This window comes from Dromiciops gliroides, chromosome 6 (assembly GCF_019393635.1).
Source record: "Dromiciops gliroides isolate mDroGli1 chromosome 6, mDroGli1.pri, whole genome shotgun sequence".
NCBI lineage: Eukaryota > Metazoa > Chordata > Mammalia > Microbiotheria > Microbiotheriidae > Dromiciops > Dromiciops gliroides.
The window spans coordinates 79450222-79467323 of NC_057866.1; the positions used below are offsets into that span (position 1 = coordinate 79450222).

At 36.4% G+C, this 17102-nt stretch overlaps 1 protein-coding gene across 1 annotated transcript in view; it reads right to left on the reverse strand.

Moving 5' to 3' along the window:
* Positions 1-240: 240 nt before the first annotated feature.
* CC2D2A (coiled-coil and C2 domain containing 2A) overlaps positions 241-17102 on the reverse strand; it is a 139702-nt gene continuing 122840 nt past the window's right edge. The window contains exons 33-39 of the mRNA XM_043969640.1: positions 14750-14839; positions 13385-13498; positions 8622-8756; positions 7872-7994; positions 6961-7019; positions 2041-2218; positions 241-721 (exon numbers count right to left, since the gene is read on the reverse strand). Of these exons, the coding sequence (XP_043825575.1) occupies positions 533-721; positions 2041-2218; positions 6961-7019; positions 7872-7994; positions 8622-8756; positions 13385-13498; positions 14750-14839 (888 nt within the window). The 3' untranslated portion in view covers positions 241-532. The remainder of the gene's footprint in view (positions 722-2040; positions 2219-6960; positions 7020-7871; positions 7995-8621; positions 8757-13384; positions 13499-14749; positions 14840-17102) is intronic.

The window sequence follows — 17102 nt, forward strand, 5'->3', positions numbered from 1 at the left end:
ATTGGGGATTGCATAGGTTGGAGTTGAGTATTTATCTGCATTTCTTTTTTCCTATTTCCTTGTCTTTGATTTTTATTAGTTTCACCTTTGTTTAATTAATTCCCAAGTAATAAAATCTGATCCCTTTGTGAATTAAAGCTTAAAGGCTCCTTTCTTATTGGCCTGGGAGAAATATCTAAAAAGGGCAGTTCAGAGGGGAGGGTGAACCTAAAAGGTCCCTCATATTTTCGGGACCCCAATATTAAGGTGAGTCACCCAAATAACACTCTGTATATCAAATTTTGGCCCTCACATTTACAAATAGAAAAACTTTTCTATGTAAGCTTCAGAATAAAACTAGTAGTACCTAAATGAGGTAAATCCATCAGTTGTAGGTTTTGTGTTTTTTTTTTAATAGCCTTCAAATTAAGCGCACTCCTATCTTTGGCATCTGAAAATATACTCCTCTTTCCCCAAAGTGACCAGTGCTATTAGTTCTTGATTTAATTTTACCTGTAGCATGCTCAAAAATACAATGCACAATTTGGAGTATTTATTTGTTGCGAACAAGCGAAGCCACGTAGATCCATACAGAGAGAACATTTTTGGGGTAAGCATGTACATAGACAGCTAAAGCAAACTCAACATTGGAAATATCAATGTTGTGAACTCCAGTGCTGTATACAGCCTCTATCAAAGGCTTCACTTCAGAAAATGCCATATGAATTGGAAATCCGGAGAACTAGAAAGAAAAATGAAATCATTAAAGTTTTTTTTTAATTGGCATATTAAAAAAGCCTTTTCCTGAAATTTTCAGTTTGTTTTTTCCTGTAGATGTGTTGTAATTCTCATATATAATCGGCCCAACTGCTAGATTGGAGTTCTTCTGTTTAGTTATTCTGTTTATGCACAAAATAGGGTTTTTTGTTTGTTTTTTTGGGTGGGGCAATGAGGGTTAAGTGACTTGTTCAGAGTCACACAGCTAGTGTCAAGTGTCTGAAGTGGATTTGAACTCAGGTCCTCCTGAATCCAGGGCTGGTGCTTTATCTACTGCGCCACTTAGCTGCCCCCAAAAGTATATGTTTAATACACATAGTTTGAGACGTATGTGAATTAGACTGCTAACTGATAAGCAATCTAATTTATGGAAGTAGAATTAACTCTGTGATTATGTTAGTGTTTTGTTTTAACCTTAAAGGTAAGATGTTTTAGTCAGTATGTCAGAAAGTTACCCATAAATAACCATTTGGTCTTATAAACTAAACTATTCAGTCACTTGGCTGGTACATCTGAAGCAAGGCTTATTCTTGGTTATAGTAACTTTCTCGATTTTATATAAACCAGAGCTTAATAAGGGGGGGAAAAAGTATTTAGGAATTATGTTTACTTAAATCTGATGGGTTGATTAAATTTTTTTTCACCAATAAAATGTAAAAACAATTTTAGCATTCATTTTTTAAAATGTTGAGTTCCAAATTCTCTCCTTGCTCTCCCCTCATTGAGAAGGCAAGCAATTTGATATAGGGTATACATGTGCAATCCTACAAAATATATTTCCATATTAGACATGTAAAAAAACCACATACAAAAAAAGGAAAAGCAAAAATTAAAAGTATGATTGGTCTATTAAATAGCCAAATAGCATGCCATAAAGATTGCTTGATGTACTTTAATTGGTTGCTTAATCTAAAGTGATTTGGCTAATGGTTCTTAGTACTTGAATTGTATTTTTAAATGGTTAATTATTCCTTATGAAATCCTTTAACAAATTATTTCCCTAATCTCCCATTTGATGGATTAAATACCTTTTATATCTTACAGGTTTTAGAGAAAGTTAATGGTGTGCATTCAGAATTTATGGTCCCAATTGACATTTCTATTCATCTGATTAATGCATACACACAGATAAATAAAAAGTAAACTTATTGAGGTAAAAGTGAATTATCTGGGCAAGAAACTTGATTAGGTGATTTTCAGTCTCAAAGTGCTGTAATTTATTAATATTTCCTCAAATAGGAAATTATGTATTCATTTCAAAAGGCCATGTATATTATCTCTTACCCTATAATCTCCCAGCTGTCGGAGGAGTTCTGCTCTATGGTCATCTTCTACCTCTTTCCCTTGGTTCTTTTCCAGCAAAGGCAGGAAGTGTCGTAGAGTAGATGTACAATATCTATTCCATCGAGTCATGTGGCGTGGTCTCCATTCCATGATTTTCTCCTTCAGTATTTTTTCAATCCTGTATATGAAAAAAAGGGGCCTGTTCCTATAATCTAGTCACAATGCAGATTTGTAAGAGGATTCACTTATTATATGAGTCTGGTTTGCTCAATGGTTCAAGCCAACTACTTGTACAATTATAATAAATACCTCAGTTCCAGAGTTAGTAGAAAAGAAGCCCAAGGGAATCTATAAGCAAAATTTCACAGGGTGATTATGAAGAAAATGCTTTGGAAACCCTGGTGTGCTATCTAAATGAGAGTTATTTTATTATTACTTTTCATGAGTATTTCATTTTCTGATTTTTTTTTAAACCTTCCCTATCTTCTATAACCAGACTTGGACATAGAGGAGAAGGCTTTAAGGCTATCAAATTATTTTTTTTTTTGCTGGATAAGCATAAGATTTTAATTTTTAATTATATAATTTAATTATAATTTGTAATTTTAATTATAAGATTTTTATTTTTAAGAATTATTTCTGTTGACAAGATCCTTTTTACTCATATGGAGCATAAGGTAAATCGGAAGTTAAAAGGAATAGAAACGGGGCAGCTAGGTGGCGCAGTAGATAGAGCACTGGCCCTGAATTCAGGAGGACCTGAGTTCAAATTTGACCTCAGACATTTAACAATTACTAGCTGTGTGACCCTGGGCAAGTCACTTAACCCCAATTGCTTCACAAAAAAAAAAAAGGATAGAAACAGATATATTTAGGGGCTTAGTTGACTTTACATGATTGATAAACTGTGCTTCTAGTACTATGAAGTTACTTTGTAGGTTACTTTAAAATTTACGAGCCGCTTTCCTCACAACTACTCAAGTAATGTACAAGAGAGGAAACTACAAATCCTTGCCACTGGCCCTCAGGGTCATTGAACAATTAAGTATTAATAGAGCAACCAAACCATTCTTTTAGATTGTGTACCTAATATGTTCCATTGATTGATCTATTTTTTAACCAGTACAAAGCTGTTTTGAGAATTACTTCTTTGTAGTATAGTTTGAGCCCCTTTTGTACTTTTTTTCATTATTTTCCTTGATGTTCTTTACCTTTTTTTTAAACCTCCATGTAAATTTTGTTGTTTTTTCTAGTTCTATAAAGTAATTTTTTTTTTTTGTGGGGCAATGAGGGTTAAGTGACTTGCCCAGGGTCACACAGCTAGTAAGTGTCAAGTGTCTGAGGCTGGATTTGAACTCAGGGCCTCCTGAATCCAGGGGCGGTGCTTTCTCCACTGTACCACCTAGCTGCCCCAAAAGTAATTCTTTATTAGTTTGATTTTGATTGGTATAGCATTGAATAGGTAAATTAATTTAGTAGATTATAATTTTTATTATATTGACTCATCCTGACTATGAACAAATAAGATTTCTCTAATTATTTAGATGTGCCTTTATTTTTTCTTCTCTAAATGATGGTTTGTAGTTGTATTTTCATTTTGTGGATATCTTGGTAGGTAGACTTCCAACCAAGTAGTTTTTATTTTCTGTAGTCATTTAAAGCATTTAATACAATGCATGGTACACAGTAGGTATTTAATAAATTCTTATTTCCTTCCTATTATTTAAATAGAATTTCTCTTTCCAACTGTTCCTGCTGTGTTTTATTGGTATTATATAGATATTCTGATGATTTGTGTGGATTTGTTATATCCTACAGCTTGTTATTATTTCAATTAATTTTTTGTTTATTGAAGGTTCCTTAAGCACATCATCATATCATCTACAAAAGTGACAATTTTGTTTCTTTACCTTTGTTTATTCCCATAATTTTTTTCCTCTCTTATTGCTATAACATCGTACCACTGATTTCTAACTTCCCCATTCCTGTTGGTGTTGCTACCATTTTTCCAGTTATCTAGACTCTTGTAACCTCTGAGTAATCTTTTACCCTTCTTTTTTCTTCATTCTGTATGTCCAAATAAGTTGCCAAGATCTGTTGTTTCCACCTCTACAATTTCTCACAATTTGTTTGTTCACAATTCTCTACAATTTGTTTCCTCCTCAGCCCTCCCTCCTCAGCCCTCCCTCTTCAGCCACCTGAATTTAGGCCCTCCTAGCTTCTTGCTTAAGTTACTGTGATAGAGTCCTGACTGGTTTTGCCTCCAGTCTAGCCCTTCTCCACCAATTGTTGTACTTCACATTACTGCTTACTCTGAGTGATTTTCCTTTTGACACTGATCATGTTATTCTTCTACTCAGAATGTGTAGCTTCCCATTGCCTAGTGAATAAAAGCATTAACTCTCCTTGTTTTGGCTTTTAAGTACCTTTATTGTCTGGGTCCAAATTTAGCTTTCTCTAATGCTGCTTCTCCTCATAGACTCAATGCTTCAGTCTAACAGAATTATTCTCCATTCCCTGTTCTTTTTCAATTACTCTATGTCAGTGACTTTATTCATGTCATTCCTCATATTTGGAATGATTCTTTTTCTATTGAAACAGTTTTTTTCTTCAGGGCTAAATTCACATTTCTTTTCTTCCACTGATTCCTTCCTGACTGCCCAGGTAAAATGATTCTCTTTCCTTCCTCAAGTTTCTAATAGCCCTTGGTCTGGATCTTTCCTTTATGCTCAGATCATTCTCTTGTCTATTGTAATTTGTGGCTTTGTCTTTCATTGAGAGTAGCTAGGTGGTGCAGCAGATGGATTGCTGGGCTTGGAGTCAGAAAGACCTGAATTTAAATCTGGCCTCAGACACTTATTAGGTATGCAATTGTAGGCAAGTTACTTAACCCTGTCTACCTCAGTTTCCTCATCTGTAAAATGAGCTGGAGAAGGAAATGGCAAAGCACTCCAGTATCTCTGCCAAGAAAACCCCTAATGGGGTTACAAGGACTCAGACACAATTAAAACAACAACCATAAGCTTTTTTCCCATTAGACTGTACACTACTTTAGAATCAGGTTTCTATATCTCTTTGTATCATAGCTGCTAACACAGTGTCTTATACAAAAAAGGCATTTAATGTATTTTCAAATGAGTGCTTTTAGTAATGAGTTAACCTTTCTTAATTGGAGTTGTACAAGCAGCTGCTAAAGATCTCTTACTAATTTTGGTGTTTGTGGGGTTTTTTGTGGGGTATATATTTAGTTTTGATGGACATATCAATCACTTTTCAACAAACACTCCTCACCCCGGTATTCTTTTTTTTTTTTTTGCCCCAGTATTTTTCATAAAAATCAGTTAAAACTATATAACAGAGGGATTGAGACATCATAGCACCTTACAGTTTAATAGAGAGGAAGGATGTGTATTTTAATAATTAGGAATCAACATTATTTTTTTGACTTGAATTTTGTTACCTTTTAGTGTTATATTCATTTGTATTGTTGTAAACACCTTTGTATGTACTGTTCTTTTGGTTTTGATTTCTTCACTGTGCGGCTGTTTATGCAAGTTTTTTCATGTTTCTTTGAATTTTCCATAGTCATCACTTCTTTCTTTGTAATAATTCATTTCATTTGTATGCCACAGTTTGTTCAACTGTTCCTTAATCTTTGTGAACACATGCTGTATCCAGATTTCCTTTATTAGTGTGGCTGTGAATATTTTGGTAGAGAGGATTTTTCTTTTTCTGTTGTTGATGTGTGAGATGGAATCTGGTAGAGCTGATTCGTGGTTTAGGCACAGGTTGGACAAAGTAGCTCCCGAAGCCCCAACAATGGGATTCTGATGCTAAGGGCCACAATTAAACTAAAGGATTATAGGATCTAGCATTGTAAGAGACATGAGATGTCGCTTTGTCCAAGCTCTCTCCATTTTACAGATGAAGAAATAGTTCCAAAGAACTAAGGTTATTTGTCCAAAGGTAAACAGGTAAACAGTGGCAAAAGTAGGATGTAAACCTCACCTCTCCTGACTTCCAGTCCATTCTTCTGTTTACTCTGATATTCATACCAAGACTTAAGGAATTAGAACGTGAATCTTGGTTGTCATTTGGAGACAGGTATTTATGGACACTGAGGGGGTAAAATCTCATAATTTCAATTTAGAATATATGTGTCACAGAATGTTAGCATGGTAAGGGCTTTAGAGATTATTTTGTCCAATCCCTTTATTATATAGATGAAGAGAAGTGATTTCGTCAGGACCAAACTCGGGTGCTTCCTTGAGAGGGTCCTATTAGACCGATAAAGAAATTGCTAGCTTCTATTATTGTTATATAAAGCACTCTTTCTCTCCACCCCCATCCTGCTGCTGACATTTTTGAAAATAGCAAATAGGAGGTCCCTTTATTTATTTTTTTTTGCATGTGTCTTTAGTCATCTTGATTTTCTTATGAGCCAGAGAAAATAACAAAACATGTTATTTTTTGACTCATAATAGTTAACTGTTCAATACTGAATAAAACATTGCACAATTTAAACTCTAAACATAATTCACAACACATCTTCACATTACTGAACTTAAATGACTACCAACTGGTATCTGCTGCTGGCTGAAAGAAATTAGTGGTGAGTCATTTTTAATAATATCACGGGAAAGAGAATGATGGTCTGGACTTGAGGCATTTAGTTCTTATTTCATGCCCAGGGTTGGTCTAAAGGTCAAAACACCCTGTACCAACAGAGGTATAATTTGGGACAAGTTTGTTCATATACACCAAATAATAATATACAGTATGTGTACAGCGTAGGAAAAGATACTAATCTAGAAATGGACAAAATAACTAAATCCTCTGCCTCATTGATTGGGAGTACAGCTCACTGGATATTAGTTGTTACCCACAGAATTAGAAAGGGAATTAGAGAAAGAAAATTACCTGTCTTGTAGTTCTGAGGTAGCAACTTTGTCTGTACGTTGGTAAATCAATTCTTCAGGCTGAGAAGAAATGTTTTAGAATTTGAAAAGAATTAGAAGAATTAAAAAGCTTTTGATATCATGAAATAATATATCTTGAACATATCTCTGCCTGTTTGTGCAAAATAAATATTGAAAAGTTTTGGCTGTTAAAATGATTGTGTGTTCTCTTTCAAATGTTTATACACACACACACACATATATAAATTGGCAAATGTTCATTTGGACCCCTACTCTATTCAGATTATTCAGTTTGATACTTTATATAAATCATATAGAGATAATTAGATGATAGGTTCTATAGTAAGACTTTATAATGGGTTTCAGACTTGAATGTAATATTCACTACTTGTTTACCAAGTTATGAGGCTCACTTGTGCAACCACAAGAATGCTAACAAAGATGTCTATCTCCGTCCTATTTTGTTCAAATTCCACGTCCAAACCCAGGATGGGTGGGATGCCTTGATTATTTGGAAGGTCATCCAACTTATTTTTGTACCTCTGAACCATTCTCTCTTGTCTAACACAAGCAGGTGACAGTCTTACGACCACTTAGTGGAGATGACCCATGCTTCACCCAACCTGTGACTCCACTGCTGATACATCATTTTTGGCTCTCAGGAGGAAGATCTAGCAACCAATGAAATTCTGTATTTTGCCATGCCTCTTTTGCATATTTGGGTATTAAGCCCTATAAAAAAAAGATCCTAGGGACTAGGGGAAGATCAGCGTGAGGAAAATCTGAGGTCCACTTCATTAGAGGGTATAAAGGATCCTTTAATAAAGTGTTACTGACTCAGAACTCAACCCAGTGGTTTTTCTTGCAGATTGGGCAATTTTAATCCCCACATAATAAAGATAATATAAATACCTGAACACTTGAGAGCCCTGGATATGGAAGACTTCTTGAAAAAAAAGATTTCCATAGTTTGGGTTTGGTGATGTCAAAATTTATCCTCATTGGAGAATCATACCGTTGAATATTAAACCAAATCTAAAGAACCAATTGAAATACATTAGCAGTTATTAACCACTTTGGGGGTGGGGAGCTAGTCTATTTAGAACATTTATTTAGAACGTGTACAATATTAACATTCATTCTTGTGTATTTCTTTTGTCAAAAGAGAGACAATGCTATATATAATTGTAAGATTACTGTAAAACTGACTTAAGGGAAATGCACCTGTAACTTCTAAGAACTTCACTACATAATTACGGAAAGGAATAAGACTAATTCCTGATTGGACAGACCTCATATTTGCATTACCATTAGATTTACCCTCCCTCCCCAATATGTTGACACTACTTGGTTATTGGTGACTTTATATAATTCTTCGAACTTGACAAGGGAAATAATCCAAAGATCAACCCATCAACTAACAAGCATTTATTAAGGATGGTGAATTTAAACAAAAGGTATATTTGAATTACTTCTGTTCCTACAGCCAGATATGGTCAAACTATAATTTTAAAGTTAATTTGCCATTTTAAGTGATTATATGGAATTAAAGAAAAGACATGATTTACATACAGCAAACCAATAATGTACAACATTATTGAAATATTAAATGGAAAAAAGAGAGCAGTGATCTCTATATATAAGGAACTAGGGAAAACTTACATTATCAGGACTTATTAAGCAGCCCACACTTTTTAAAGGACAAAATGTATCAAACTGTCCATAAAAGCGTCCACTACAGGGATTCCATATTAAATATTGGCTTTGTTCCCAAGTTAGCACATAGGCAGTTGGACCCTGGAGGAAAAGTAAATACTTATTAAAAACTGGATGATTTTTAAGCTTATACTTCAGTAGTTCGCAAGCACTGGTTGGAGTTTTGCATTGTTAGATTATTACTTTAAATCATAAATTAATATTTCCCAAATTGCATAGTGAATACATTTGAAATTTTAGGTTGAAGCTGATTAAAACCATAAATTCAGTTGCCTGAGGATAAAATTCTATCCAAGGAACATTAACCACACTGCCCTGTTTATTTTTGTAGTGTAACAAAAAAAAAAAATGGGCTTAGGAGTTAAAGGAACAGGATTTTAAGTCTCTGCCTTATTTCCTTATCTAAAAAAATTTGGATTATAATGCTTACACTCCTTCAATACAGACCTCTATCACTTCATTATGAGTAGAGGTGACTCTGGACACCTGAAGGTTTTATTACTGGAGTGTGAGCTCTTGTCAAGTTTTACTAAGTGTGAAAGTTTTTGGGCACAGGTCCCACGATAAACTGTATTTTTCTTTTGAGGGACTAGCCAACCAAGGGCAGAGAAGCTCATAACATCACAAAGCGGACTTCTGATTTTTTTTTAAAGCAACTATTAATAGATTTCAACCTGCAACAGCAGAAGAATGCATATCCACTCAACAATAAAATGGACCTTTCCAGAGCAGGGAAGCCATATTTGCACTTCAAAGGGCTATTGGTTGGGGAAGGTTTTTTTTTTTTTTTAAATACTGTAAAGCTCTATGTATCTAAACAACTATTAATCCTTAATTTTGGCTTAAAAGAGATAACAGGAATGCTCTAATGCTAACATTGGTGGTATTTTGTCGGCAAGACAAGCAGATTAAATAATGATCTCAACCATGAGTAAAATAGTCACTGGAAGGAAGACTTTCTCTAAATGACCAGCAGCCATGTCCATAGCTTTATATATTACCATGATGCCCTCAAATACTCAACTTTCCCATGGAAGAATACTTTATTCCCACAGAAGATTTCACATTATTATGTCTTACAACCATGCCAAATATTAAGGAATATACTAAGGGCTATCTTTTCTAAATAATATGAAATAAGCTTTCCAAAGGAGATTTTCCCATAAAATCCTAGGACAAAATAATCCTCCTTTGTATATGAGACCTCTCCCTCTAAACCCTAAATTTCATATTTTAATTTTAATTTTTTGTTATTCTGAGTTGGACAAATTTCCAACAGCACGAACAGTTAAAAAATATGGAATGCTTTGCAAATTTGTGACTTTGGGTGTCAGCTTGGGGGAGGGGGCCATATGATTCTTCTCTGTATTTTTTCCAATTTTAACATCTGTGAACACAGCACTAATTTCCTAATTTAGAACAGATGTATAAAGCCTAGATCAGAAGTTGCCAACTTTTGAGAATTGAGGTGTCAAATTGCTGACAAAATCTATTTGGCACAACAGGGAGGGTCAGTAGCCGTTGTTGGGATAAGTGAATGGGGTAGAAGGAGACAGGAATCACAGGGACTTCCTTCTTGTGCACAAATCTCTACTGTTTCCCCCTTACACCTTAATCAGTTTGCTTCAAGTGACTCAAGTAGTAATAGGGCAGAGTGCAGAGGCCAGGCAGGCATAGGTAATTGGGAAATGTTCAACAAGAGACATAAAAATACAATACAACAAAGCCAATGTTTAATTTATGATTTGCTCAATCAGTATAATGTCCAAAGGGATCCTTTCGTTTGCATTTGACATCACTAGAAAAAGTTTAGAATTTGAAGTCAAGACACCTGGGTTCAAAGTCTTGCTCTACCATTTACTCCCTGTGTAACACAGGGAAGTCACCTGTACTCTCTGAGCCTCATGGAGCTATCTGTAAAAAAAATAAATCGAGTGGTCAGACCAGATGACCTTATGGTTATGGCTCCTTTTATAGTAATGAGTCATTATTGTTCCTTCCAGCTCTAAATCGTTGAAGCTCTAGGGAAGGATGAGCCTTTTTCTCATTCCCTTCTTAGTTGTAGATTATGGCCAGAGTATCTTCAGAACCCACCTAGTACTTTGTACCTCCCTAAAATACTTGTAAGTATTCTGTGTTACATTATACATGACATTTTTACACAATTAGACTCTAATCTCCGGGGGTGGGGGTAGGTATTATATCTTTTTATCTTCCCCAGCTTCTAGCCTAGTGTTTGACATGTAGTAGGTTCTTGATACAGTTGTCATTTGTCCTCCATTTTTTAAGAGAACCAATGATGCCATAATGTTGGGTAAAACAGTGGATGATGGATGATATCTTGACTTGTGTGAATTATATTAAAGTGAGGCAGAGTTGTCCAGAGGCATCAGCCTCACTCTCCCAGTCATTGAAGTCCAGCGGCAAGACAAAAGTTAAGACAATTGGCAATGACCTGGGATGCAATGGATGACCTTGGCGTCTTTGATATAAAAATAGAGAACAAAAACTCCATATTCCCAAGGAAATTTTCATTCTATCAGGGAAACAAGTATGTGTGTGCATGTATGTATGTATCCATACACATATCCATATCCATATACACAATAAATATAAAACAGATAAACACCAGGTAGTTAAAAAGGTAGTTAGGGAAGGAAGGTACTAAGAATTGGGCAGGGGGTGGGGTGGAAATCAGGAAGATTTTCACTTAGAAAGTGGTGCTTGAGTTATGTCTTTTGTTTTTGTTTTTGTTTTAAGTGAGGCGATTGGGGTTAAGTGACTTGCCCAGGGTCACACAGCTAGTAAGTGTTAAGTGTCTGAGGCCGGATTTGAACTCTGGTACTCCTGACTCCAGGGCCGGTGCTCTATCCACTGTGCCACCTAGCTGCCCCTTGAGTTATGTCTTGAAGGAAGAGAGGGATTCCACGAGGAAGGGGGGTGAGGAGGGAGTGTATTCCAGGCATGTGGGATATTCGGGGCAAAGGCTATGAAGTATCATGTATGATTAACAGGAAGAAAGCCAATTTGGTTGGACCGAAGAATAGAGGAAGGAAAGTAATATACAGACACACTAGAAAGATAGGTTTGGGTCAGGTTGTGGAGGGTTTTAAGAGCCAAACAGAGGAATTTATATTTTATCCTAGTCAATAGGAAGCTACTTGAGTTTATTAAGTAGGAAGATTACATGGTCACATCTGTGCTTAAGCAAAAATCATTTTGGCAACTATGTGGAGGATAGCTTGGAGTAGGGAGAAATTTGGGGGCAGAAAGATCAATCAGGAGGGTATTGCAACAATCACCATGAGAGCTGATGAAGGCCTGAACCAAAGTGGTGGAGATCTGAGTAGAGAGGAGAAGGATACTAGTAATATTGTGGAGATAGAAATTGTATGACATGGTGACTGATCACATAAGTGGGATGAAAGTGAGTAGATGAGGGTGATGTTAAAGTTCATCTCAAAGAACAGTGGTCCCTTTGAGAGAAGTAGGAAAGTTTGGAAGGGGGTGTGGTGGGAATAATGAGTTCTGTTTTGAACATGTTGGCATTGAATGCCTCTGGGATTTCTAGTTGGAAATGTCCAACAGGCAACCAGTAATATGGGGCTAAAGTTCAGGGTAAGATCAGGACTGTATATATAGATCTGTAGGTCATCTGCAAAGAGATGATTAATTAAGCCCATTGGAGCTGATAGGTCACTGAATGAGTGGAAAAAGAATAGAGAACTAACCCTCTTCTTTGTCTTCACTGTGACAGCTATTCTCTCCATTTACCATTAACCTCCTAGGCCAATAAACCTGTTTTGACTTTCCTTTTTAATCTTGACCTTTTAAAATCATGACCCTATCATTAACCAGTTCTGAAGAGTAAGACAAATTTTACAATTCTGATCAATGTCTTGGTACCAGTGCCTAGGTGGCACTCGCCTCTGGCATGATTGTTGATATAAGTTACTAATAACTGTCTTAAATAAAGATTGGGCTTTCCTCTGGTTTAAGAGGAAACCTCTTCTGACTTTTCTGGAAAAATCATGTCAACAATACAAATTAAATTCTTAGGACCTGAGGAATTCTCTATCATCTATGTAAACACACTGATGATGATGAATAATTAGATATAATAGGGCATCCACATGCTAAGTATCATCAACTTCTCTAAGCTATCACATCATTCACTTTGTAAGGATAATTAATTGGCCAGGGGTGTTCATTTAAAAATAGTTGTTGCATAAGGTGTGCTGGCACTAAAGATGGGTGAAATGAACTGGGAAAGCAGCCACCAGTAGTGACTAAACCCTCTGCAACTTTTTCTTTAATCTCCACATTCATCACAGTTCCCAGACACCTGGAGCTCTCCAAGTAAGGTGGTTGTTGTTGTTCAGTCGTTTCAGCTGTGTCTGACTCTTCCTGACCTCATCTGCGGTTTTCTTGGCAAAGATAATGGAGTGGTTTGCCATTTCCTTCTTCATCCAAATAAGGTATAATCTATCATCCCTAGCCTAAGCACAGGTCATTTTGCCACTTTCCCATAAGCAAATTTGTACATTTGTAGAAGATAAGTCTGTCCGTGATTAGATCTATTAAATCAAATTTCAACCTTAACTACTATTGGGGATATTTTAGAGGAGTTGCATATTTCATGAAAGGAAATGTTCGACTCCATGATTTCTGAGGACCCATTTAACTCTGGGAAATACAAATGATCTTACCTCAGGAATAGCATTGCCCATCACAAGCCAGGCTTTTTTACCCAGGGCCAGAAAATAATTGCACAACAGTACCGCATGCTCTTCTTCATCTCCCGCCAGCAGATCAAGAAATTGCTAATAAAGGAAGACATATTTTGCTAAATAGATTGGCAGCTAAATCATTTTGGCAAGCTCTTATTCACTTTCAACATGCCACATTTTAAAAAATGTCTTTAGTGTGAATGCCTTAATATAAACATCATCAATGAAAATTTGATATCCAATTTAACACACAACAAAGACATCACTTAAGTGCCTGGAATACCTCACTGATGTTTAAGGTGGCACTGACAGACAGAATGCACATGTGATTGCTGCAGATAGATGGGAAAAAGACAAGTCTCGCGTGTTAAATTTTACACTGAGAAACATACATGCTTTGAAAATGCTTTAGGTGAAAAGAAACAGCTAGCTCTAAAATTACCAATCTAGATGTTGTCAAAACATATTGTGTAACAATTCAATGAATTCATTTAGATACCTTTATTCTTGGACTTTCTGGTTTGTACCCAATAAGGAATTTTGTATTGAGATGGCATCTTAATCATAGGAGATGGGAGATAGTTTTTTTTTTAAAGGAAGTATATTAAATGCAATGAATATGCAGTAGAAATTCCATCTGATGAAACCCTCATGATAACATGGATGCTTGATCTTAAGAACACCCAAGGAAGGGCTGGCTCAGTATCAGTGTCAGCTGGAACAAAGGGTGCAGGACTACTGATGAAGTCTAATGATGATCGGTGGGGTTGCAGGACTTCCTAATCATTTCTAAGCTCAAAGAAGGATGGATTTATTAATGGGCAATTGAGGCGGCAAGGAGGATAAATGATTATCAAACTGAAGAAAAGTGGGTTGAAAAAAAAGTTGAAGGGGGATCTACCTACATGTGCTTCTGGGTGATATTAAATGCTTTGTAGGTTCCTATATCAATGGACAGAGCTGTTAGGCTCAGACAGAGTATGCTAGAGGACCCTAGGTTGCTAGAAGGCACAGTGGATAGAGAACTTAATTTATAGTCAAACTTATAATTTAACCTCAGACACTTACTAGCTGTGTGACATTGGGAAAATCTCTTGACATCTGCCTGCCTCAGTTTCCTCATTTGTAAAATTTGGATAATCACACCTACCTTCCAGAGTTGTGAGGCTCAAATAAGATAATATTTGTAAATTGCTTTGCAAGCCTTAAGGTGCAAAATAAATGCTAGCTATTATTATTATACTAACTGCTACGTGCTTAATAAATATTTTATGTCATCTTAGTCTAGGTAGTTAAGTTTGAAATAACAAATATATGAAGAAGAATGAAAAAGTCTTTACTTACATCTGATGTGCTCCATAAATCACAGATGCCACTAAAGGAAACATTGTCAGGCAAGAAAGGAATCAAAGCAACGTATCTGGCCACCAGCTCCTACCAAAGGACAAAAAGAGTGAGTATTTTGTGTTGGGCAAACTTTATGCCAGACGAACCATTCCCCAAACCTGTACTTTGGCTACTGTCCTTGACCTTTTCATCCCCCTCCCACTAGAACCTTGGAGTCTGACCCTGGGACCACTCTGAGTTTGGACAGGTGAGCTTTCCCTTTATCTTGTCTGGAACTAGGACACTATATCACTTCAAAGTAGTTTTGGAGGGGTGGTATTGGTAAGAGGGAGGGGAATCAGGAGTAGAGACATCAGGAAGAGGTTGTTTTAAGGAAGGGTAGCAGCTCTGTAAGTCGGAGCTAGGGAGGGAGTGCCTTCCGGCATAGGGTACAGACAGAGAAAATGGAGAGAAGACACTGGATCTGAGGGATATTGTGAAGATGGAAATTGGAAGATATGGTGACTGGAAATGTCTGGTGAGGGTGAGTAAGAAGCTGAGTATAATGCTGTTATATACCTTGGCTAAGTAATACTTTCAAATATTGTCTAGATATTTTAGCCAATGCAGAAAAAATCTTTAGGATAAATTTAAGGGTATTAGGAATCAATGTATTTAATTTTTTTTTAAAATCATAAAATAGTTACTGCCTACAGAACAAAATTGATTAACAGGGAGTTGAAATCCAAGATAAGACATAAGGGAAATGGTAAGAGAGTATGCCTCAGTATCTTTAAGTTATTAGACTCAGATAAATTTCATCCTAGGGTATTGAAAGAAATAGCAGTTGTGATTCCTTAGGGACTATTGTGGTCCTTGATGTATCATGGAGAGCAAGAGAGCAGGGTTTTCAAAAAAAAAAAAAAAAAAGGGAAAAGGTAGAGTCTGCACAATCTTTGATTTTAATTTTTGGCAAAATTCTGTATGGTTTGTGAACATTCAGAAATGAAAATGGTCATCCATTTGGCTTTATCAAGTACAGATGATGTCACTCTATTTACTTTGGGGGGGGGCAATGAGGGTTAAGTGACTTGCCCAGGGTCACACAGCTAGAAAGTGTTAAGTGTCTGAGGCTGGATTTGAACTCAGGTCCTCCTGAATCCAGGGCTAGTGCTTTATCCACTGTACCACCTAGCTGCCCCGATTAGTATCTTGTTTCTACTTCAGTGGGGAAACCCACTTGGCATGAAGCATTCCATTTTTGTATAACTCTAAACATCAGGAAGTTTTCCTTTACATCCAGCCCAAATCTGTATCTTTGCAACTGGGGATCATGGAATCAGGTCTCTAGAGTTGATCAGAGACCAACTATTCCAACCTCCATACTTCCAGATGAGGACACTGAAGCCTAGCAAGGTCAAGGTCCTTGCCCAGGCTCATATCAGTAAGAAACATCAGAGCACCAGCCCTGGAGTCAGGAGGACTTGAGTTCAAATGTGGCCTCAGACACTTAACACTTACTAGCTGTGGGACCCTGGGCAAGTCACTTAACCCCAATTGCCTCACTAAAAAAAAAAGAAAAAGAAAAGAAAAGAAACAACAGAGACAGGATCTGAACCCAAGTCCTCTGACTACATAGAGTCATTTCTTCTGCTGCTGAACCATCCTCTCTCCTATCCTTCTTTCCTCACTATTCCCTTTAGGCCCAAGAAGAACAAATCTCATTTTTATAAGAGATGGCCCTTCATATGGGTGAAGATGGCTACCATATTCTCCCTAAGTCTTCTTTGCCAGGCTAAATATTACCAGCTCCCTTAATGGATGCTTATGTAGTAGGACCTCACAGTTTTTCACCATTTTGGTTGCCCTACTCTGGAGGTTCTTGAGATTATCAATGTCCTTCCTAAAATATGGACTAAGTTCAGTACTAAATGCAATATTCCAGATGTCTGCATGTTTCAAGGCAGATTACAGGGGAATTCTCTATTTTCCAATCCTAAATTTAACCCAAGATGACAATAGCTTTCATTTATTTTTCTTTAATTTGTTTTGTTGTTTAAACAAATGTCAAATAAAATGAATATTTTTGGTATTCCTTCTCTCACTTTTTTTTTTTGGTATGGGGGAGAAATACTAGGCCAGTAATTTTACTGCTACAGGGAAATTCTGGTGAGGAAATTCTTTCTACAAATGTAGATTAATACCTTCTCTTCAATTTATAGTTTTACAGAGTTATGTGAGGCCCCGAGAGGTTAAGTGACTTAGCTAGAATCCCACAGCCATTATGTGTCTGAGGCAAGACTTGAATCAAGGTATTTTTAACCCTGAGGCCAGTTCTTTACTACACCATGCTGTCTTTTACCGCCAGTCC